The sequence below is a fragment of the Rattus norvegicus genome, chromosome 12 (assembly GCF_036323735.1).
Source record: "Rattus norvegicus strain BN/NHsdMcwi chromosome 12, GRCr8, whole genome shotgun sequence".
Taxonomy (NCBI): Eukaryota; Metazoa; Chordata; class Mammalia; order Rodentia; family Muridae; genus Rattus; species Rattus norvegicus.
The window spans coordinates 48,021,308-48,045,115 of NC_086030.1; the positions used below are offsets into that span (position 1 = coordinate 48,021,308).

The 23,808-nt window shown below is 53.0% G+C and overlaps 1 protein-coding gene and 1 long non-coding RNA gene across 14 annotated transcripts in view; one reads left to right on the top strand and one right to left on the bottom strand.

The window, feature by feature from the left end:
* Positions 1 to 5,086: 5,086 nt before the first annotated feature.
* Positions 5,087 to 23,808, bottom strand: part of Acacb (acetyl-CoA carboxylase beta) — a 111,821-nt gene continuing 93,099 nt past the window's right edge. For 12 of the 13 annotated variants that reach the window (XM_063271014.1, XM_017598246.3, XM_017598242.3 and 9 more), the window contains 16 exons: positions 23,583 to 23,705; positions 23,200 to 23,469; positions 21,109 to 21,206; positions 19,224 to 19,344; positions 17,158 to 17,268; positions 15,663 to 15,806; positions 14,866 to 14,986; positions 13,740 to 13,836; positions 12,475 to 12,571; positions 11,273 to 11,408; positions 10,505 to 10,682; positions 10,004 to 10,116; positions 8,040 to 8,194; positions 7,307 to 7,477; positions 7,050 to 7,186; positions 5,088 to 6,469 (listed from right to left, as the gene is read on the bottom strand). In XM_063271014.1, coding sequence (XP_063127084.1) covers positions 6,343 to 6,469; positions 7,050 to 7,186; positions 7,307 to 7,477; positions 8,040 to 8,194; positions 10,004 to 10,116; positions 10,505 to 10,682; positions 11,273 to 11,408; positions 12,475 to 12,571; positions 13,740 to 13,836; positions 14,866 to 14,986; positions 15,663 to 15,806; positions 17,158 to 17,268; positions 19,224 to 19,344; positions 21,109 to 21,206; positions 23,200 to 23,469; positions 23,583 to 23,705 — 2,199 coding nt within the window. In that variant the 3' untranslated portion in view covers positions 5,088 to 6,342. Of the gene's footprint in view, positions 6,470 to 7,049; positions 7,187 to 7,306; positions 7,478 to 8,039; positions 8,195 to 10,003; positions 10,117 to 10,504; positions 10,683 to 11,272; positions 11,409 to 12,474; positions 12,572 to 13,739; positions 13,837 to 14,865; positions 14,987 to 15,662; positions 15,807 to 17,157; positions 17,269 to 19,223; positions 19,345 to 21,108; positions 21,207 to 23,199; positions 23,470 to 23,582; positions 23,706 to 23,808 lie in introns of all 13 variants that reach the window. The other variant, NM_053922.2, reaches the window with a different exon arrangement.
* LOC134481305 (uncharacterized) lies at positions 8,254 to 9,118 on the top strand. Its single transcript, XR_010056815.1, has 2 exons — positions 8,254 to 8,772; positions 8,920 to 9,118. It is a non-coding gene; the product is annotated as an uncharacterized LOC134481305 (long non-coding RNA).

Below are 23,808 nucleotides of genomic sequence, written 5' to 3' on the forward strand. Positions count from 1 at the left end.
TGACTCCCCCGGTCTTTAGATACCTACCCCTTCTCCCAACAGTGGTTGCTGGGGTGGGGACAGGAGGGGGGTAGGGAAGGACTAGACACCTGCTAACAGTTGGAGGTGGAGCAGGGGCACCGGAATGACCTGTTTCAGGTGGCCCTGTGGTGTGATGCTGGGCCTCAAGTTTCCAAGCCTTGTAGTTCAAGGACAATAAGTGACATTTGGGAACTAAGTGGCCTCCTGTCCATCACACCCTTAGGCCGCCTTGTTTGACAACATGTGCCCAACCCACAGACACGTGTCCCTCAGTACAGCTCAGCTCAACCAGCGGTGTGCCGTGAGCCATGTCAGCTTAGTTTTGGGGACTGTTTCCCCCTCCTTAGGGGTACTCAGATCCCACAGGCATCTTCAGTGGCCTCGGCCTCGACGCTCCCCCACCCCACCCCACCCCACCCCACCCTTTCTGGAACCCGGCAGTTTTGTCTGTGTAAGCTTGGAAACCTGCCATCTTAGTTGTTTCTCTGATACCCAGATAAAGACAATGGCCAAACGTAACTCAAGGACAAAGGGTTTGTTTGACTTACAGGCCGCTGTCCACCACTGAGGAAAGCCAGGGCAGGAACTCAAGCAGGGCAGGAACCTGGAGGCAGGAGCTGATGCAGAGGCCACGGAGGGGTGCTGCTTACTGCCTTGCTCCCCCTGGTTTGTGCAGCCTGTTTTCTTACAGAACCCAGAACCACCAGCCCAGGGGTGGCTCCACCCACAATGGGCGGGGCCCTCCCCATCAATCATTAGTCAAGAAAACTCCCTCACAGACTTGTTTACAAGCCATTTGGATAGAGGTATTTTTCTCCACTGAGCCTACCTCGTCCCAGATGACCGTAGCCTGTGTCAAATTGTAGAGAAACAACTACACCTGGCCAAGCTCACTGAGGATTCGCAGCTCCTGGGCACTTAATGTTCTGGGTGAGATAGAACTCTCCGGTCTGGAGAGATAGTTCAGTGGGTAAGAGGACCAGGGTTCGATTCCCAGCACCCAGGGGGAAGCTCACAACTGTCTATAACTCCAGTTCCATAGACCTCAGAAAGACAGAAAGGCAGACACACAGGCAAGATCATCAACGCACATAAAAGTAAATAAAAATTTTAAACGACTCTCTAAACCCTGAAGGGGGCAGCAGATAGGGCCAATTTGTTTTGTTTGGCACCAAGGGGCTTGCTATGTAGCCCAGGCTACCTCAGAACTCACGATCCTCCTGCCTCAGGTTCTCCAGTGCTGAGATGACAGGTGCACACCATTTATGCTTGGGTAATCTGAGTTTTTATCAGCATTGCTCATAGGTCTAAGAACGGATCAAAGGATGGGCGTGGGGAATCCAAGGAAAGAGGGCAAGGAGTCACCGGGGGCCCTGCTGCCACTGCAAGGCAGATCCAGGCACAGCCAAGCCCAGAGCTTAGCCCAACTCACCTCAGGGTCACTGTGTAAACCAGGAGACATACAACATCCGCCAAGCTGAGGGTGAGCCTGCCTGCCTCTGGGAAGGCCTGTCTCCGTCCAGCTGGATCTGCCTTGGAAATGTTCCACGACAGAGCCAGAACCAAGAGGGGTGGGAGAAGACTGTTGGAAGTCAGGCAGGCAGGGAGTTGAGCATCGGGGTCCAGGTGTAGGCTGTTGGACGATGTGTGAACCTGGAGCGTCTCAGGTTCACGTCATGTTCCAATATTTCTTTGCCAGCTGCTGGCACTATGGTGGGAAACTGAGGAGGTGTTAGGAGTTGGGGCCTGGCTGGGAGAAAGTTAGAGAATCCCAGGACTTAGAAGGTTCTGGCTCCTTTTTCCGGGAGATGTGAGCGGCCTTGGTTATGTCCTCCCCTTGGTCCTGCTCTGCCTTGCCTGCTATGCTGGACAGAAACCATGAGCCCAAAGCAAATGCTTTGCCAGATATTGTAGTCACTGTGTCAAGTAACAGACACAGCAGGTTAAAAGGCAACTTTTAAAAATAGTTTATGTGGGGTTGGGGATTTAGCTCAGTGGTAGAGCGCTTGCCTAGGAAGCACAAGGCCCTGGGTTTGGTCCCCAGCTCCGAAAAAAAAGAAAAGGAAAAAAAAAATAGTTTATGTGTCTTGGTGTTTTGTCTGTGAGGCTGGAAGGCTGGTATCTGGCTGCCGGGCACTTTCTGTTTTCAACTCTAGAGGTTCTGAGAGTCAGCGGAGAATCACCAAATGAGCCAGAAGCAGCCCCACTTCAGGATACAAAAGAACAGAGAGAGAGAACAGGGCCTGAGACGCACGTGTTCTGCTCCCCTGAAGAATTATCTCGACAGCTCAAGCAGAAGCAACCTACAGCCTCCTACAGCTAGAAAACTACCGTGTCCGAGGAACACTTAAAAAGGGAAAGTAGACACGTGTCCTAAAGTGGAGGAACCTCGAGGACACCGTGTTAAATGAAACAAGCCAATACTAGATAGTGATACGGTTCTGAAATCCCGAGATAGAAAACAGCAAGGGGTTGAAGGGCTCGGAATCAGGAAACAAGAATCCATTGCAATAGGAATAGAATTTCCACTTTGCAAGGGGCAAAGGGTGCTTTTAAAAGTCTCATGTGGGCCAGAGAGATGGCTCAGCGGTTAAGAATACTGTCTGCCCTTCCAGAGGTCCTGAGTTCAAATCCCAGCAACCACGTGGTGGCTCAACCATCTGTCATGGGATCTGGCGCCTTCTTCTGCTGTGCCTGAAGATAGCAACAGTGAATATAATAAATCTTTTTTAAAAAGTCTCATGTTTGGGATACGCCCTTTGACTTGTTGACTAGGGAGGGCCCATATACACCCCCCCAAGCACATACACCTCCTAATCAAATAATTCAGGCTCCTGCCATTTCTCTCAGTTGCCACCAGAACTCGATGCTAAGACCTTATAGCTGAAGACACGACGTGGAGAAATCAGGCTGGTCCCGACCTGGAGGTGTCCTCCTTACTGGCTCGCCTTGAGAGTGACAGGAGATGCCAGGTGGATTCTGGGGAAGAAAACTAACAGATGCTATTACCCATCTTTGAACCCTGTGAGCTCCAGCCAGCCTGGTAAGTTACACCCACAGGTACAATAGTGGCATGAAGGTATGGGAATAACCAACTCCTTCCTGATCTGCTTTAAAGTGAGACACTCAAGGCTGAAGTCCTGCCTGAACTGTTAACTGGGTCAAGTACTCACAAGAGAGCCGATAGGCCCCAGGGGAGAGCCTACCTGTATCATGTTGCTAAATGGACACAGTATCCAAGCACACAACCGGCTAGTTACTTTTACATGCAGGATGAGTGCAGTCCCGACCCTCATCAGAGAAGCTGCTTCTGGCTGTGGGCTGCGGCTGACAGAACTCACAACTGGTCAAAGTGCAGAGAACAAGTTACCACTGAGTGCTCTCGGCTCTGAGAGCTCTGTATCACAGCCCCCTCCCCTCAAGGCTCAGGGATCATTGTGTGCAAGTGTGTGTTTGTGCGCACAAGTGTGTGTACAGGTATGTGTGAGTGTGCATAATAAGGGAGAGGAAGGGAAGGAGAGAGGGAGGAGAGGGAAGAGGAGAGGGGAAGGAGGAGAAAGGGAAGGGGAAGGAAGAGGGGAGGGAGGGAAGGGGGACAGAGAGAGAGAGAGAGGAGGTTCTGGCAGGAATTGGAGTAGAGAGTGGGCATAGATTTGATCAAAATATGTTTTACGTACATATAAAATTCCCCAAAGAATAATCTTTTTGAAGAAGTGTAGAAGGTTAGTTTTCAACATGAATGTCTTCAACACCACTATACATCGGAAACTGGAGAAGGTGAATCTTAGGAGGGAGGCCACTCTAGTCTAGCTCAAGGCCAGGCCTGGGCAACACGGGGAAAGGAAAAGCTGTCTCAGGAAAGTGTGTGGCGTATATTTTATCCAGTAAGAACACCAGACCCCTGCCCCACAGCTGTGGGAAACTTGAGGGATCCTGCTGGTCCCAAGCCTGGGATTTATCAGAAGATGAATGGCCTGTCACCTCCATCTCACAGGCTCATCTTGGAGGGCACAGGACAGTGACCACCTTGTGTGGACCTGAACTTGGTGACGGGGACCCTGAGTGTATGTGGGTGTGCATGCATGAGTGTGTGCATGAGCATGGGTGTGCATGTGTGCACATGCTTGTGTGTGTGTGTGCATGGGTGTGTGTTCTCAAGTGTGTGTGCATATGCTTGTGCATGTGTGTGTGCACACAGGGAGAAGTGGCAGCACCGGCCTCCTCGGGACAATGGAGTTTGCAACGACTTCTCACAACCAGCAGAGACAGCAGCTAGGGTCTGCATAACCCACCAGCCTTCCAGACAGGATGCAAGTGCCATCCCTGTCCCCATCACAAACAGTCTTGGGTCAGCACCTCCCTTCCTAGGTATCTGGCAACACAGAGTGCTATTGTGGGAAAACTGCTTAGGCTGAGCCATCAGAGGATGAGGCTGTGGCTCCTCCTTGAACAAGGGAAGGCATTTTTAAAAGCGAACAATATGAACAGGATCCCGACAGGCCCTCTGGCTTTAGGCCTGGCTTGATTCAGGCATCCAAAGATTACCAATAGGCCTGGGCCTCTCCCTGCTTCCTCGTGGGACCCTGCTCTGTGGGGCAGCTTCTCTTTGCCCAGCACAACTCTGATTGGCTGGGGAAGACGCTCGAGGTCAGAATAAAAGTAGTAGTTGATATTTGACAGTCGAAGCTGGGCAGTCCCTATGAACGGCTCAGTGGTGGGAGGGGACGAGGGGACAAAGTTCCTGTGCAGGGACAGCCAATTCCCAAGTGTATATCACCAGCCCGGGCATACTACACCTCTGTCACAGAAGGAAGGTTCTGGATTTGACAGTCAAATAGACTGGATGCCTTCCATCCCATCCTGTGTGACTGGGGGCAAGTGTCTTGACCTCTCTGAGATCATGCCACCCTGGTGATGGAAAGAGAAGGGGACTGGAGCGAAAGCTGCCTGGGCCTCCCTCCAGTGTTTGAAAGAGGGAGATTCTGAGGGGAGCTGAGAACCGTCTACCCCCTCCGCCAACTGGGCAGGCTCTTCTGGTCTGCAGAGTAAATCAAGGCCAGAGAACGTCCTTCAAAAAAATAGTTTATTTTGCAGATCTCCCGGTAGCCTCTTCGGCGCACCCAAGTGGTCAGGGCAGCAGCGAGCGACAGTCTAGGCTGTCCTCCACAGCAAAAGGACCTTGCCCAGAACTCTTCATCCCCCAGAACAGCAACTTTTCTCCACTCGCCCCAGGCCCCCTCAGCCACCAGGGCTGTCCTTGGCTGATGGCGGGACATTTCCGTTTCAGCCTGGTTTGCAGATGATTCCCTGAGTATCTGGGACCTCAGCCTGAAGTGACGCTTGGTGTCTTCAGACACACTGCCCAGAAGGAGGAGCGCAGATGGATTCCCCAGCCCGGGTCATGGCACAGAACAATGTCTCATTCGAGGCCCTCATGCGGCGGAACCTGCGAGTGCTGGGGAAGTCTGTGAGCAGATCCTGGGTGTTCGCAGCACAGTCCTGGGTCACTGGCCCAGAGGAGCCGTGGTATCAAGGCACAAAGTGAGGAAGTGGTCCTGGGAGGGGCGGGGGCGGGGCAGCTCCGAGCTCAGGCAGTAGGGCACTCATGGTACCATGAGGGTGGCCAGTCTGCAGGAGGCATGGAGTGAAGGCCAGTGCTGGCTCCACTTGGGAAGAAAGGGCTTACAGAGCCCCGGAGTCCGAGGCAGTTGGTCTCTGCCAGCCATGGCGTATCCAAGCCTCCTATCCATTCCCCCTGTACCTCTGGAGATAGCCTGTCCATAAGATGGCTGTCCTGCCCTACTGGGGCCACTTGAAGAACAAAATGTCATTTTATTCTCTTGAGAAAAGAAAAAGAGGGAATCATTTTTGCCCCTGCTTGGATGCCTAGAAGTCTAATAAGCCTCATTACAAAAAGACGTTTTCTCGGGTCTCATCTGGCGTTTTCTTTGGCTTAACCAGGGACTGAGTGCGAACCACATGTGTCTTCTGATCAGACAGGGAGCGCCGAGACACGATCCCCATCCCAAGCCAAACAAACAAACAAACAAACAAAACACGGAACATAGGATGCCCCATTCAGTTTGCCTCAGAGAGGCAGCCAGTTATTCACTGGGACAAACCCTGAAGTCCCCAGGTGAGGAGAGGCTGTGCCCACCTAGTAGGAACATGGGAGCCTTTTCTCTAGGAAGACACTGGTCAGGAACCACAGCTACACTTGGAGTGTAGCTCCAGTTTTCCCAAAATTAGTCCTGGCGTACTGCGAAGGCCTGCTGCGCGGCCATTCCCACCGTCCAGGGTCCTGGGGATGGCCAGGGTTGCTCAGTGGGAAGCTGGGCTCTCCGTGGTAGACAGCAGCTGAACCACCTGCATCTGCTCAGCGGGCGTGAGGTGCTGGCTCAGGTATGCCACACAGTCCATGGTCGCCTCTGGGTGTTCTTGAACTAGGCTACAGGGAAGGAGAGAGTCAGGTGGGCCACTCTTGCCATCCAGTTCAGTGTTTCCAGGAGTCCTTGTCTAGGGCACCGGGATGCTCTCGAGTGGACCAGGGCCCAGAGCTCTGCCTTCCTCTTGCTATGCTCATACAGGAAACGGGGTGGGAGGGCGGGGGGTGGACAGTCCTGCAGGTTCACGGGATTATGACATCCCTCAGGGTAGCATAGCCCTTTCTAGTCGCTGGTTGTGTGGTATGATCTTAGGTGTGACACACCCCTGAGCCCCAGTTTTATACCCCAGGCAGGCTCCCAATTGTCCCATGAGCCACCTCCTTGGAAGCTATGGAAAGACTGGGAGGGAAGTAGCCAGTACCCTCAGACCCTGGGTGTGTGGTAGGGTCCTAATCAGCCAGGTGCTAGCCAGGATACAAGTCCCCACCTAGACCCAGCTCTGCTCTCACACGGGCCGGCCGCAGCTCTGTTGCTGGGGTATGAACCCCCTGGGTTGTTACCTCACACTCGAGGCTGGGCCTGATCCCAGAGCACTGTGGCCGGCCAGTGAGCCAGAGGCTGGCCACGGGCACAGTCACTCACCTTTGGATGGTCTTGAGGACAGAGTCCCGCTTCAGATAATTGATGTTCTCTCGGATAGTGGAACGCAGGTTGTCCCTGGCTGACCAGTGCTGTTCCAGCCACTGGACTACCACCTGGTTGCTGTCCCACAGGTAGGCCTGGGGATCGATGGATACAGTCTACCTCAGGTGGACATGCTGCTGCGGGGGGGGGGGGCAGCACCCCTGGGCCCCCAAGCGCCTGCATGCCGCAGCTCCCCTCTCCCCTCTCAGGCCCACCTTGACGGCGCCCTCGGTCTCCACAAACCAGCGTCGCAGCATGGACTGCGTGTGCTCATGGCTCAGCTCAGGGCTGGCTCGCAGAATCTCCTGCTTCACCTGTGCCTCCAGCAGCAGCCGGCGCAGCCTCCAGTAGAAGTAGGTACGTGTGGTCTTCCACTCCAGCACATCCTGTGGACATGGCCATCTGAGCATCCACGGAGGGGCTGGGGGACGCAGGGCATGGCCAAGGCCTTGGCCATGCCCCAAAATGGCTACCTGGCTCCTACCCACCTTATCCTAGAAGCAGGAATGTCCAGTGTAGGGGGTCATGCTCCTATCTAGGGCAACACAGAGCCGGGCTCTGCAGGACCCCATGGTGCTGGGCAATAGGCTGAGAATGTCCTCTGAGCCAAACTGGAGTCTACATTTACTGGTGCCTTCACAAAACTCAACCTCAGGCTAGTTCCCACAAGAAAAACGGGCATGGGCCAGTGGGCACAGGATGCCCTCTTAGGAGCAGGTCATGGGCCACTGTCAGCACAAACAAGGCTTTAAGCCTCATCAAAGGTGCAAACCAAACAACCATTTGCACACACTTAAGTGACTCTATCCTTTCCAAAGCCCAGGCCTCCCCGAGGTAAAGACAGAGGCTGCTGCTCCTGCTGAGCCGTCCAGACAGCTTTCAGAGCCCTCGATGGGCTCCATCCCACACCCCTATGTGGTCCTCTGTGTCCCGGTGGGGGACCCTTACAGAAATGATTCCCTTCTCCAGCATGTGGCCCGGCGTGTCATGCAGGTCGGCGAACTGCACTGCCACCTGGTGGTAGATGGGGAGCAGCAGGTCCTCCCGGGCCTTCAGCTGGCTCTCCAGCTCTTTCCGGTCCTTGTCAGGGAGCTGGGCTGTCCCTGCAGGTGAGCAGACAGATAGCAATTCAGGACTTCAGGGGCTGTGAGGGGTGGCCATGTGGGGCTGCGGTAGATTTTCTTTCTTTCTTTTTTTTTAAAGATTTATTTATTTCATGTATATAAGTACACTTTGCTGTCCTCAGACACACCAGAAGAGAGCATCAGATCCCATTACAGATGGTTGTGAGCCACCATGTGGCTGCTGGGATTTGAACTCAGGACCTCTGGAAGAGCAGTCAGTGCTCTTAACCTCCAAGCCATCTCTCCGGCCCGGGGTGGATTTTCTTGTTTTTGCTTTTCAAAAGCCACAAAACTAGTGGCCTGACCTGTGAGAGTCCAGGCTGCAAAGCCAATGCTGCTCCTAAATCAAGTTGCCCGGCATCTTGGAAATGTACTCACAGCCCTAAGACAGCATCTGGGTGAAACTCAGCCTCACTCCAGGTTTCAGCATAGCATCAGCTCTTGTCTTCAGACAGATAATAAATAAGATAATAAATACAGCGTGATATGTTAGTTCATGCCACAGTTCTGCCAGGGCAGGATGGGTAGTAATGAAGACAACACTGTTTAACAAGGAGGTCCACGGGTTGGGGATTTGGCTCAGTGGTACAGCACTTGCCTAGCAAGCTCAAGGCCCTGGGTTTGGTCCCCAGCTCCAAAAAATAGAAAAAAAAAAAAAAAAGAAAGAAAAAAAAAGAAAAGAAAAAAAAAAAAAGAACAAGGAGGTCCACACTTAGAATCCTAATAAGGGCCCAGCGAGAGGGCTCAGTGAGAAAGGGTGCCTGCTGCCAAGCCTGATGACCTGAGTTTGATTCCCGGGACCCACGTGGTGGGAAGAGAGAATGGACTCCTGCAAATTGTCCTGATATCCACACATATGCTGTGGCACACACACAGACGTATACACACACACACACACACACACAGAGACAGACACACATAGAGACATACACCCACAGCACACACAGACAGAAACACAGACATACACAGAGAGACACAGACAGACAGACACACACACAGAAACACACAGAGAGATACACAGAGACACAGAGGGAGAGCAAGGCACTGACATATACACACAAAAGATACACACACACACACACACACACTAAATATAATAAAAAGGAAAGGAACCTCGTAAGAGATGCTTTCTGACATAATGCCAATTCTGTACAAACCCAAGTTACAAAGGTGCAAACCCAAATCCCAGAGGCCCTGGACCTCCCGATGTTACACACTGTGACAAACGCGTGGTCGTCACAATTACAGACATCACTGCCACACCAACATCCGGAGAATAACACAAAGAAGGGAAGCAAAGCACTTGTCAAATAAACTCCATACAGTTGTTTCTCTCTGGCTGGGGATCCTAAAGGGCCATTGTCACCACCATGTTCTGGTCCTCCCCGCGGGCCCCACAGGACTCCGCCATCTCACGCTCTGCATATGTTGCAGAATGCTCACTACGGGATCACAGGATGAACACCCCTCACTTCAAACGCTCCGGAGCCTGAAGCTCTGAGCACAGATAGCCCCGAAGATGGGATATGGTCAGAACACGGCTCTGAAAATTAACTTCATGTTTACCTCTGAGCCCCTCGGCCAAACCATCTCACGGAGAACAAACGGAAACACTCCCAAATCCCTGCCACCTGAGATACTTCCCGGCCAATGGTGCGGGTTTCGGGTGTAAGGAGCATATTGCAAATGTGGACTGGTTTTGGGGTTTCACGGTTGGACATAGGCAGAAGGATGGGTGCCTTTGGCGACCTGGGTGACCTAGGGGTGGCACCTGTGCGACTCACTTACCCAGCTGCCCCAGGAGTTTCTTGCACACTGGGTCAATCCTCCTTATGGTCTTCACCAAATCTTTCTTCCGGAACTTAATCTCCACAGTGCCCTCGGGCTCCAGGACACCCCCCCTGGAGAGAGGAGTGGGGAGGGGCTGAGCACAGACACCTTAGGCCCCCAGCCCCCAGCTCTCTATGACTCTGTGTGTGTGTGTGTGTGTGTGTGTGTGTGTGTGTGTGTGTGTGTGTTTGTATCTATCTGTGTGTGCATACCTGTAAAGATCATATGGGTCAATGTCGGGAGTCCACCTTACTTTTTGAGGCAGAGTCTCTCACTGAAACTGGAGCTCACTGATTGGCTACACCGACTGGCCAGCAAGCTCCAGGGATTTGCCTATCAATGCCCGCTACCATCAGGGCCAAGGTTAGTGCACACTGCACGTCCAGCTTCCTATCCTTCTCTGGGTGCTGTCCTCTGGGGCCCTAGCTAACTCTGCAGACACCTAGGTGACACACTCACCTGCTCTCTTTGTCTGCGTACATCTCTATGCACAGGGGGTTGATGCTGGAGTCGAGGACAACCCAGGCGCCCCCTCGGAGTTCGGCACCGGGAGGGATATAGATGAGAACTGGCTGCTTGAACAGACGGAGACTGTCCACGATGTAGGCGCCAAACTTCAGCATCTGCTCGTACATGTCTACAAAGCAAGGCCTGCTTAGGGGACTCAGGCCCCGGGACGTACCCACAAAGCCTACAGCCTTCTCAGCCCTGGGCTCCTGAGGGACTCAAGGAGAACTGGGGGCTGATCCGGGGCTGGCTCCCTTCCTCAGTGCCCGTGTGACCTTGGGTAGGCTGTTCTCCTGCGTGGGCTGTGTCTCCATCTGTGAACTCAAGCATGGGATGGCCATCTTCTGAGATGGCCAAGCTCATCCACCTATCTGGTACACACAGCCCAGAGAGCAAAGGTCCCTCTGCTCTGCCTTATGAGAGATCCCTCCAAGTCCCCCCACCACACACGCACCTCCTATGTGGTGACACTGCAATACTGTGACAGCAGTGTGGGACCAGTGCATGGGACCCTCACTGCGGTTCTCTCTCCACGCACAGAGGAGGGGTTTGGGGACGCAGAGGGGTCACCCAGATAAGCCTCTCTCCCACCTGCCCCGCCCTTCACATGAGGTCACCACCTCATCTATAAACCAAGTGGTTACTTGACCAGCGGCTGTGGCTGTCGAGAGACACTGCTGAGGTGACAGCGGAGTGACACGAATGAAAGGGCTGACTCACCTTTCATGCCGCCCGAGAAGCCTCTCCAGTTAGCAAAGATCATGAGAGGCAGATGCTCCTGGTTGAAGTCCCTGATGACCTGAGCCGTCTTGAAGGCAGAGTCCGGGAACCACACCTGGCCTGCCTGCTGGATGATCTGTGCACAAAGTCACTTAGGTCACACACTGACCCTGGGACGTGGGGACAACAGGGCCAGTGATCACGGCTTTGTCCTGTACCATTTTATGTCAACTTGACACAAGCTAGGGCGGTCAGAGAGGCGGGAACCTCAACTGAGAAAATGCCACCAAGAGATGGGGCTGTAGGGCATTTTCTTGGTGACTCATGGGGGAGGGCCCCGCCCAGTGTGGGTGGAGCCATCCTCTAGGCTGGTGGTCCTGGGTTCTATAAGAAAGCAGGCTGGGCAAGCCATAGGGGGCAAGCCATGGGGGGCAAGCCATGGGGGGCAAGCCATGGGGAGCAAGCCAGTAAGCAGCACCCCTCCATGGTCTCTGCATCAGCTCCTGCCCGCCTCCAGGTTCCTGCCCTGACTTCCTCCCATGATGAATAGTGATGTGGAAGTGTAAGCTGAATACCTTTCCTCCCCAAGTTACTTTCGTCATGGTGTTTTATCACAATAGTAACCCTTACTAGGATATGTACCAGAGCCAGGGCTCCCTAGAGACCCAAAGCTTGGCACTACCCTTAGGACATCAACGGGTCCCCTATTCTCAGGCTTAGCCTCACAACACAGAGTTGACGCCTCATTGCAGCTTCTGGGAGCAGGAATAGAGCGGAGGTGGGACTGGGCACCTTTCTCCTTTTCCATTTTTTTTCTTTAGAATTATTTATTTCATGTATGTGAGTACACTGTTGCTGTCCTCCTCAGACACACCGGGAGAGGGCGTTGGATCCCACTATAGATGGTTGTGAGCCACCATGTGGTTGCTGGGATTTGAACTCAGGACCTCTGGAAGAGCAATCAGTGCTCTTAACCACTGAACCATCTCTCCAGCCCTGGGACTGGGGACCTTCACCACCCTGGGAAGAAGCCTGGAATATTGGAATATTATGTATCTCATGGAGATACGGTAGGGAGACAGGCAGAGCCCCCAGACCAATCCCTACTTGAGGCCTCTGCTCTCTGAAGCTCCTCTGAACTGGATGAAAGGATCTACTCCTGTCTGCAGTGGTCGTAGTGGTCACGGCTCCTGGCCCCTTACCTTGGCCTCAGAATCCAAGTTGGCAGGGTCAGCAGGGACAGCCACCTCCACAGACCGAGTCTCCACGGCAATCACCCCTACAGGGATGCCCCCCAGCCTGCAAGAAAAACACAGGCTCAGCGTTGGGCTGCCTGCAGGGCCTCAGGGCCTCAGGGTCTACCCAGTCTGCTGCCAGGCGTGTCCAGGTACAGACAAGGGCTGCATATGGAGTGAGCTAGCTGTAAGGCAGAGGAAGGGGCAGCACCGAGTTGCTAAGAAGCATGCAGAGCTCCCTGCTAGGGTGAGAACAGGCAGAAGGTGCCAGACCCACGGGAGCTGTCTGTCCTCAGGCCTCTCCTGCTCCCAGCTTTCCTCAGTTGCCTGGTGTTCTCTATGTAGGGCTGAGGTAGTTAGCAGTCATGGACTTTTCCCTGTCTAGGTTGACATATGTGTATTGGTGTCATCTTTGTTCAGCTCGAGTTTTTATTTTTACTTTAGTTTTGGAGTCTGTGTGTGGTCTATAGGCACACATTGTGAGTGCATGCATACATGTGCATGCATGCCTGTACACATGTATGTGGGCATGTGTGTACATGGGTATATTCACATGTACATGTTCATGCGTATATGTGTATGCATGTGTACATGTTCATGTGTATATGTGTGTGGCATGTAGGCATGTGTGGGCAGGTGTGCACATATGTGCATATGTGTACTCACATGTGAATATGTAGTATGCACATATGTGGACATGCATTGTGTACCTATGTATGTGTATATGTGTATACACGCATGTGCATGTGTATGTGTTCACATGTACATGTATGTATGGCATGTAGGAGTGTGTGGGCAAGTGTGCACACATGAATGTGCATGCATGCGCATGCGTGTGCACACCTGTGAGGGTCCATGTATGTGTGCACATGTGTGTACCTGCACGTAGAGTTCATTGATGGCTGTCTTCCTCTGTTATTCTCTTCCTCATATTATGATACAGGGTCTGTCATAACCTGGAGCTCTCCACCTGGAGTGGCTGGCCAGAGCGGTGCTGAGAATATGCTGCAGCACCCAGCTTTTCATGTGGGTGCCAGGGATCTGGACTCGGGTCCTCCTGCTGGCACAGCAAACACTGTGGCTTTTTAACTATCTCCCCATTCCCTACGTGTGCCTTTCACATTCAGAAAAATCTAAGGACCAAGAAGAACGGGCCCTGGCAGCCCTGGCCTATCACTGAGAGCCCCCGTGCCTGGTGAGCAGATGTGTTTAGCCCACCCCTGCCGAGTTACCTTGCTCGTCCAGTCACCACAGTCTGGGCCCAGGGTGCCATGATTTCCTTGAAACTGCCATGGTCGAAGAATCCACTCTGCCAGGTCCCCTTCAGAGCTGTGGGCAGAGGAATGGAAACCCTGGCTGAGGCCTGGGGAGGGGTATACTCAGGGCAGGGTCTACTGCTGAGGCCTTGACCTTATAACAGGCCTGCTATTCCCTTCTCCTGAAGACCACACAGAGTCTAAACCTTTACACCAAAAATAACCCTCCAACAAAACCATGATTACAAAAGCTACATCAAGGCAGGAATTCGTTTCTGAGGGTATGCCAACTCCAGCTGCTCCCATAATGCCAGACACGCCGATGTCCCAAACACAGCCCCGGACTGCCCCTCCCCAGAGGTGGCGGGGTTAGAAAATGCCTTCTTCCCACAAGGCAAGATTCCAGGAAGGGACCACCAACCCTGGAACCTTATTCTGGCCCACTGGCTACAGCTCAGTATCCCTGAGAGGCAGGTCTCCCCATGTCCCAGAGAGACATACTGGTGACATTGTACTGCAGTCACTGATTGGTGGGGCAGGAAGGGGGGGAATGAAAATGGCCGCCACTCTAATAGCTGTGCTTCATTCATGGCTGGGGGTAGGGATCAGGGTTGGGGTGAATGGCTGCCATTCCCATAAAAGCTGACAGGACACAGCAGAGGTTTGATGCGTGTGTGTGTGTGTGTGTGTGTGTGTGTGTGTGTGTCTGTGTCTGTGTCTGTGTGTCTGTGTCTGTGTGTGTGTGTGTGTGTGTGTGTGTGTGTGTGTAAGAAGCCAGTCTCCCATTGTGATGTCTAGCCAGGTGGGGAAAGAGGCAGGAGGAGGAGGGAGGTGAAGTCACTGAGTACTTTAGGGAGGAAAGACTTGGCAAGCCCTGACCTCTAACCCTTGGCTCCAGATACTGAGCTGTTTCCAACCAGTATTGGTCTGTGTCCCAGGAAAAGCACAGAGTCCAGTCTCCCTCCACACCTGAGCTCACAGACACCCACCCCCTGCTGGGAAATGTGTAAACACTTCCATCAAATCAGCCCTCTGCGGTAGACCCAGGAAAGAACTCCAAGTCTGGGGTCCCCCGCCCCTCTGTCAACGCTTTGAGACTTACTTGGGTGAGGCCTCCCTGCCAGCAGCCACCTGGGGTCATAGGGAGCTTTGGTTGGGGTGAATTCAATTTCCCTGTCGATGGGGTCAGAAGGAGTGATGATGGGGACTGGGCTTTGATTGTCCTAGAAAAGAAGGCCGGAGCGGTCCAGGTTGGTCCTGGTGGGTCCCTGTGGCATCTAAGTGCTTCCCCTCTGTGCCCTAGTTGAGCAGCGGTGCCTCTCACTGGGGCTTCCAAGCCGATGCTCCGGCTAGGAAATGACAGGCTACGCTACGACTGTCTGTGTTCCTCTGAGACTCAAGAGAGACCTGAGTGTGTTGAGTTCAGACAGAGTCTGGGAGCCACTCCTTCTCCAGGCGGCAATTGAAAAAACTGAGGCCCAAATGCCTACCTGGTCACGACTAGTTAGAGCAGCCCTGTGCAGACTATTGATAACTAATCAGTATAGTCCAGGGGAGCCTTTGGAGAGGCCCTGGGCATCACGCCCCCTCATCACCATGGTAACACACTTCAGAAAGATGGGGAGGCTGCCCAAGGACAACTGTTCCTGAACAGGAAGTCAGGAACGGGTGAAGGCTGACTGTGAGATCTGAGGCTCACTGTTGTCCAACATCACCCTTTTCAGAGGATCAGCAGACAGCATCCTTACACTCTTATGTCCTTGCAACACTTCAGAGCCTCCCCAATAGCAAAGGACAAGGCTGCTAGGTATCAGAGAGGGAGGGTGGAAGAAGCCAGGTCCCCCCTACCACCGTGAGCCTACCCCTGCCCAGGCTTCAGGCCGCCAGGGAATACTGCACCTTTGGTATATATGACAGCCATTCCAGAATGGTGCAGACCCCCTCGAAGTCATCTGGCACCGTGACGTGGGAGACCCCGTTGGTGTGCATGATCTGCACACCGCCCAGTTGGTTGTTGGATGTGTAGACCTCTCTTCCCAGGACCTGCTTCGACACAGCACAGTTAGCAAAGCCACCCCATCTTGCTCTGGCTGCCTGTCAGAATGATCTGGAAGCTTCTGAAACACGTGCCAAGCAGGTTATACCCAAACCGATCCCTTCCGGGTCTTCAGGGGGAGTGACAGACACTGGTGGTCTCTTTGTCTTTAAGAACTCTAGACAATTCTAAAATGCAATCTAATTTGGGAACCTGAGATCTAGGCAACTAAAGGGTTCTGGCTTCAGTCTGTAATGGGTCTACCCAGGTGCCACTGCAAGAACCACCCACGGGGCGTCTCAGTGGGCTCTGAGTGGACATTAAACACGGTGAGTCCACAGCCACGTCAAAAATCCTGCAGGAAAATCCTGCAGGTAGCAAAACAAGCAGGTGACAGAACTTTAAGCTCAAGGGGAACTGACTGCAGGCGGGCCAGAACACAAACGTTCTACCCCCAAAGCAGAGGAGATGCAAAATCGCTTAGGAGGCTTTTCTCGGTTTCCTGTAAAGTGTGATGGTGTTTTAATAACGTTTTTAATGTAAGCTGGAGAGTACATTCTAGGAGGACGGGTCACCAGGGGATCGGGAATCTGCAAACTGAAAAAAATAGGGCTCAACTCTGGAATCCACAGTGGCGAGGCTGTGGTGGTTTGAAAGAAAATGGCTGTATTGGCCGTATTGGAGGTGTGGCCTTGTGGGAGGTGTGGCCTTGTGGGAGGTGGGGCCTTATGGGAGGTGCGGCCTTGTGGGAGGTGCGGCCTTGTGGGAGGTGTGGCCTTGTGGGAGGTGCGGCCTTGTGGGAGGTGTGGCCTTGTGGGAGGTGGGGCCTTGTGGGAGGTGTGGCCTTGTGGGAGGTGTGGCCTTGTGGGAGGTGGGGCCTTGTGGGAGGTGTGGCCTTGTGGGAGGTGGGGCCTTATGGGAGGTGGGGCCTTATGGGAGGTGCGGCCTTGTGGGAGGTGCGGCCTTGTGGGAGGTGCGGCCTTGTGGGAGGTGCGGCCTTGTGGGAGGTGTGGCCTTGTGGGAGGTGGGGCCTTGTGGGAGGTGTGGCCTTGTTGGAAGAAGTTGGTCACTAGGGGTCAGCTTTGAGGTGTCAGACACTCAAGCCAAGCCTACTGTCTCTGTTTCCTGATGCCGAGCTCTCAACTAACACTTCCATCCGTGTGCCACCCTGTTTTCCCGCCATGACAATAAAGGACTGAACCTCTGAACCTGTAAGCCAGCCCCAATTAAATGGTTTCTTTTATGAGTTGCCATGATTATGGTGTCTCCTCATGGCAGTGGAACACCAGCTAAGACAGCTGCCAAGCGAGACGAGACCAGTTCCCCACACCACCCCTCCTCTGGCCTCGCCTGCAGCACCTTGTTGAGAGCACCGGCTCCCGTGAGGATGATGTGGGAGTTTTCCACCTGGATCACCCGCTGGCCCAGCCTCACCAGGTAAGCCCCGATTCCGATGGCGCGGCAGGTCACCTGTGGAGACACACACACACACAGAGGGGCATCTCACTGTGCAGCCATAGCTGGTGGAACTCTCTAAAAGAGATCCTCCTGCCTCTGCCTCGGCCTCCCAGCTGTTGGGATTACAGGTGTGTACCACAGCTGGCTAGAATCTCGTTTCCTTCTGGCACCGGCTCCAACTCGGCTTCTGCTATTATCTGCACATTAAACGCTCCTCAGAGGCCCCATTAGATGTAGTAGAGACTCTAAGAGGTGGGCCCTGTGAGGGTCCCTAGGAGATGAGAGGACGGTCACCAGGAGAACCATGAGAGCCCAGCAGCTTCCTCCGCCCCTGGCTGCCTGGCCCTCGCTGAGCAAACCACATCTGCCTTACATCCCCACAAGAGGCCCCTATGAAACCCTAAGTCCAAATTAACCTTTTCTCTTTATAAACTGAGTGCATCCTGTCCCTTTGTCATAGTCACAGGAAGTAAACCACGTGGTTTGTATCTGAAAAGGAGGGGGTCAGTCAAGAAGAAAGAGTATTAGGAAGCCAAAGGCATGCTCCGGCCCCTGCTGGTGCTGACCTAACCGGCAACGGCCTCAAGAATATGTAAGAACCGCGGATACGTGAGTGAGGAAGGCCTGCGCCAAGTCAACACCACTGGGCCATGGTCTCCTGGGTTTCTGTTTGGTTTTTGAAACGGGGTTTTGCTCTGTAGCCCAGGCTAGATCATCCCCCCCATCCCCTCAGCTTCCCAAATGCTGGGATTGCAGGTATAGACTACCGTGCCCAGCTCGCCTCACCTTCCTGGTTTGGCTAATGAGCTGTGACGGGTCCCCGGGGCAGTGTGTGAGTACGGGGTGCCCATGGGGATGGGGTGGCCTGCCCATCCTAAAGTCACATAACGCTGTCCAACATTTGACACCTTTATTCCTTTACTTATGACATTTACATCGATCATGTTAATGTATGTGTAATGTATGTATGTATGTATGTATGTACGAATGTGCTTGTTGCAACATACACACGGAGGTCAGAGGGCAACTGGAGAGAGTCCGCTCTCTCCTTCTGTCACGTGGGTTTCACACATGGGACCAGGTTATGAGACTTGGTGGCAGCCACCTTTGTCGAACATACCATCTTGCTGGACATCTGTTTTTAAATTTAATTTTGTACTTGCTTTTGAGACAGGGTCTGGAAACCACAGGGTCTTGGCTGGCTTAGAACTTGCAGCATAGACCAGGTTGACTCAAAGTGATTCTCCTGCCTCTTCCTCGGCAAACCAGAGACACAGACTTCGGACAGCTGTTAAAACTGAGACGGGGGGCTGGGGATTTAGCTCAGTGGTAGAGCGCTTACCTAGGAAGCGCAAGGCCCTGGGTTCGGTCCCCAGCTCCGAAAAAAAAGAACCAAAAAAAAAAAAAAAAAAAAAAAAAAAAAAAAAAAAAAACTGAGACGGAACTGGGCTCTGTGAAGTTACAGTTTCAGGGGTTGCTGTCTGGACAAACTGCAGTTACGCCCAAAAGAGGAAGGCCAGGGGTGGCTGGTCCCAGCACTCAAGAAGCTGAGGCAGCAAGGATCCTGAGTTCGAGGCCAGCCTGAGTTATTTAGCAGGACCAAGTCTCAAAAGAGAAAGGGTGAGCCTGGGGGATGGCTCAGCCAGGAAGTTCTGCCAGAGAACCATTGAGATATGAGTTTAGATTCTCAACGGCCATGTAGAACTCAGGCAACACGGCAGTGCTTGGCTGTAACCCCAGTGCCGGGAAGCAGAGGCTCTGGGGCTCACTGGCCAGCTATAACCATATCGGCAAGCTCTAGCCTCAGCGAGACCCTCTGTCCCCCCAAAATCAGGTGAAAGGCAACGGAAGAAGCTGCCTGATGTTGTCCTCTGACCGCTACATGGTCGTGCACTCCTGTGTACACAAGCATGCGCACACTCACACAACAGGGAAGCAAAGGAAGGAGGAGACCGGAAGGCGCTCACCATGCTGATGGTGACATTTTTTTCGTAAGCCAGAGAAGCCTCTCCTGCAATCATGCCCGAGCCCCGCAGGTTCTCCACACCCAGGCTGCTGTCCTTCCCGATGACATCAACGATGACATACCTGCAGGGTTCAAACATGACTGAAGTCAGGCTCCTCTCAAAGCAAAGACAACAGGGAGTGTACATTTCCCACAGGTCTAGGAGGTAGGGGAGGGGGAGAGGGAGAGAAATGGGGGGAAAGGGTGGGAGAGGGGAAGGGAAAGGGGAGAAGGGATGGGGGAGGGGAAGGGAAATGGGAGAAGGGGTGGGGGAGGGGAAGGGGAGAACGGGGTGGGGGAGGGGAAGGGAAAGGGGAGAGGGGGTGGGGGAGGGGAAGGGGAGAACGGGGTGGGGGAGGGGAATGGTGGAATGGGGCAGGGGAAGGGGGTTGGTGGGGGAGGGGGGGCGAGCAAAGACAAACACTGGGACCCAAAACGGTCAGAGGCAAAGTGAAGATGGGGCTCAGGACCCTGGGTACTATGCTTCCAAAAGGTAGATGTAGACAATGACCGTTCCCTACTAGACATTCGTAAGATACACCCTATCCCACATCCCATGGGAAATTAGCTTAGCCTTTGCTCTGTGGAGAGAATGACCTTAGTTCACAACTGATCAGCCGATCAGCCGTGATTCATCATTCCAAGGGGTGAGTCAGCTCCTGTTAGAAAGTCACAAATGTTAGCATTTGTGAGTCTATAGGAGAAGGTTTTGCTGGCTGCATTTAACTGAGTTTCCCAACTCGTTTCACTGTGGATTTAAAAATGCTTCAAGGGGGGGGGGGGGTTGGGGATTTGGCTCAGCGGTAGAGCGCTTGCCTAGCAAGCACAAGGCCCTGGGTTCGGTCCCCAGCTCCGAAAAAAAAAGAAAAAGAAAAAAAAAAATGCTTCACAGGTCATTTACATTCCGAAAAGTCACCCAGAGAGTCCTGGTTTTGTGATTCCCCTTTGTTCAATTACACTGGGGAACGCAGCTGAGAATTTGTGACATTCTCAAAGCACAGACCCCCCCCCCCCCAGTGAACACTCTGTTTGGATAATTGGGCCACAAGATGTGAACCTTTTGCTGGGTGTGGTGGTGCACAACTTTAGTCCTGGAACTCTGGAGGCAGAGGCAGGTGGATCTCTGAGTCTGAGGCCAGCCTGGTCTATGGCATGAGTTTTAGGATAGGCAGGGCTACACAAGAAAGACACAGAGTGAAAGAGAAGCAGAGACAAAAAGATAGATGGGGGGGGAGCAGGGGAAGAGGAGGGAGGGAAGGAAGGAATGAGGGGAGGGAAGGAAGTAAGGAGGGGGGAGAGAAGGGAGGGAGGGAGGAGAGAAGGAAAAAGGGGAGGGAGGGAGATAAGGGAGGAAAGAGGGGAGGGGAGTAATGAGGGAGGGGAAAGAAAGAGAAGGAGGGAGGGGAGGGTAGGAAGGAAGGGAGAAGGAAGGAGGGGAAGGAGGGAAGGGGAGGAAGGAGGGGAGAGAGGGAGGAAAGAAGTGAGGGGAGGAAAGAAAGGAAGGAGGAAAGGAGGGAGGGAGGGAAGAAGGGAGGGATGGAACAAAGGAAGGAGGGAGGGAGGGAAGAAGTGAACCTGTAAAACTGACTCTTTCCCTGCATGAGCTGCTATTCTGAGTACAGGATACATCACTGCAGGTGTGCAGCACCTGCCTAGCACATACAAGGCTCAACAGAGAAAAAGAGGAGGGAGGGAGAACTGAATCACTTGGTGGTAACCAGGAAATTGTCCCAAGTGGTTACGTTTTTAGCACTGCATGTGGAAGCGCCCCCTACGGGCAGCTGAGATGAACTGAGACTACGCCAGGAAGGGAAAGAAGGAGAAGTCAGCATCCACACAGCGATTACCTGGACTCGCCTTCGTCCTCGATGTGTTTGCAGTGCACGGAGTTCTGGGAGCTGATCTGGGTGTAGTCTTGGGGCGTCAGGTACAGGTATCTAAATCCCTTAAAAACGCACTTCAGTGAGCCGCGGATCCCGCTCTGTGGACTCCACAGCCACCAGATGTTCCAAGGTGTCAACGCCATCCAGGGCGGCTGTGGGCAGCATCAGCTGTGCGGCCGCACACCTCAGGCTCACAACACAAGCCAACCATCACAGGGCTACCCTGAGCTTCTCTCTTCCTCACACACAGCCTCATGCCCTGTCTGGTTATGTACTGTGTAGGCAATGTGTGTGTTCACGTGTGCACGCGTGTGTCTGCGTGTGCAGGTTGGACAGCCCACATGAAGTGCTTCGGATGTAAATCTGACTTTCAGAATAGCTGCTTCTACTTAATGAGATAACTGTGAGATGGGGCTCAATCATGTGCTGTAGACGCCTACCCGGTACAGCAGCCGCTCTCAACCCGTGGGTCATGACCGTCGGGACACATATATGTCTGACTTTGAGAACTGAGGGGTGGCTCAGTAGCAAAGTTACAGGTGTGAAGTAGCAACAAAAATAAATTTGTGGTTGAGGGTCCCTAAGACAGTCAGAAATGTGTGTTTTCCAGTGGATGTGACCCACAGGTTGAGAACTGCTGGGCTGGGGCATAACCTATATAATATACAACCCAGAGATAGCCTATATGTAGCCTATATGTAACCCTATAACATACTGTCATGATTCTGTGTTTTTACTGTGACCCATCCCATAAGATCAGGTGTGGGTAAAATTGCTATATTAGGGATGAGATTAGTGCCCAAAAGGTTTCAGATTACACAGCATTTTGGATTTCAGATGCTTAGACTAAGAATGGAATAAAGATCTATATTTTTTTAACAAAAATAGGAAATTAATTTTCGACTCTCAAGGTATTATTTTTTGTTTCCTTTAGGGAAACAGGGTCACTGTCTGGAGACCATGTTCTGTGTGAGAGCGATTGTCCCACTATCTCACGTCAGGGCTGTGTGTTTACAGCGACAGGAGACAGGGGTGGAGAGGACGGGCCCCTGGAAGCTTACTTGCTGGCTGGCCTAGAAGCCTTGACGGATCCCAAGCTGAGGAGGACCTGTCTCAAACAGAAGGTTGAAGGACACCCAAGGAACGATGCCCGAGGTTGTCCTATGACCTCTACCTACATGTATACACACGTACACACACAGAGAGCGCATGAGGACACACGTGCACCCTCATGTGCACACACACATAAACACAGTGCACCCTCACATATGCACACACGTATGCCCTCACACATGCATGGGCACATACACACATGCATACATGTGTGTGCGCACACACACACACACACACACACACACACACACGGGCACCCTCATACATGCACACATACATGATCTAAGGCCTGGGTGTGGGACATTACTCACTTTGCATTCTGGGCACAGGAGGTAGATTTAGAAGCTGGCAAATGTCACCTGCATACCTACAAGTTTCTCGTTGTCATGCCCCTAAGGGGTTCCTGCTAACCACCATACCCCACAGCATTTTGTTTCTTGGTTTTGCTTTTGTTTTGAGACAGGTCTCACTACATGGCCAGGCAACCTTCAACTCCATCCTCCTGCCTCAGCCTCCCGAGTGCTTGGACATGCATGTGGCACTGTGCCTGGCTCTGTGAACCTGAGTTGTACATCTGTACCCTTTCCCACGGTCTCTCGGGAACCTTGACACCCTGCTGACGTGACGCGGGGTCTGTGTCTTTTACCCGAGTGGGGTCAGAAGGGGTTTAGATTTTGAATATTTTTCTTTTAGACTGGCATATTTGTGTATAACGGGATATCCCAGGAGTGAGGTACAAAGTCTAAACTCAACATTTATCCATGTTGCCTCCCACACCGTCTCTTTGGGTACCCATGCTCTGACTGAGTCTCAGCAGATGGGGTCAGGTGGGACTTTCTGTTTGGGATATACTGACACTCAAGCATTTCAGATGAGAGGCTTCTAGGTTAGGGATGCTCTGTGCAGGGAAGCATCACGCCGCCACCTGCACTTCTGACGTACTTTGTAGGGATCCTCAGGGTCCACCCATGCCACTTGGAATATCTGCTTGATCTCCTCGGACAGGCCCATACGGGCCCCGCTGTTGGCTGCCAGATAGATTTGGGGGATGCCCTCTGTCCGGGCCATCTCCGATGCCCGTAGATACAGGAAGTCCTCTCCTATGCCGAAAGAGCCGATTTGGAAGGTAATGTCGTTGCCGATGACGATAGTGTCCCGGCCTTCTGGATACTCCGGGGTCTTGAACCTCATTTTGAAAACCACCATGCCCACCTGGGAACAAGATGAGGGCTAAGCAAAACACCTTTGGTTCTTCCCGGTGACATCTGAAGTGAGCTGACCCCAGTTGGGCCCTGCCGGGTCCCTGCCTCACGCCCACCTCCTACCTCGTTACAACCAGGAAGCCGGTTCATCTCCACCAGCTGGCCCTGGGAGTCCAACACCAGCTCTGTGTATGTCAGGATATCTTTGGGGTACTTCTCTGGGGAGCCCCACAATTTAAAGAGAGCCTGGGGGAGGGGGAGAGGAAAAGCTTGGAGTCATGGGTAGAGAAGTACTGCCTTCCTCGGTTGGAGGTAATTGATTAGAGCACCGGGTCTTCAATCACATTCC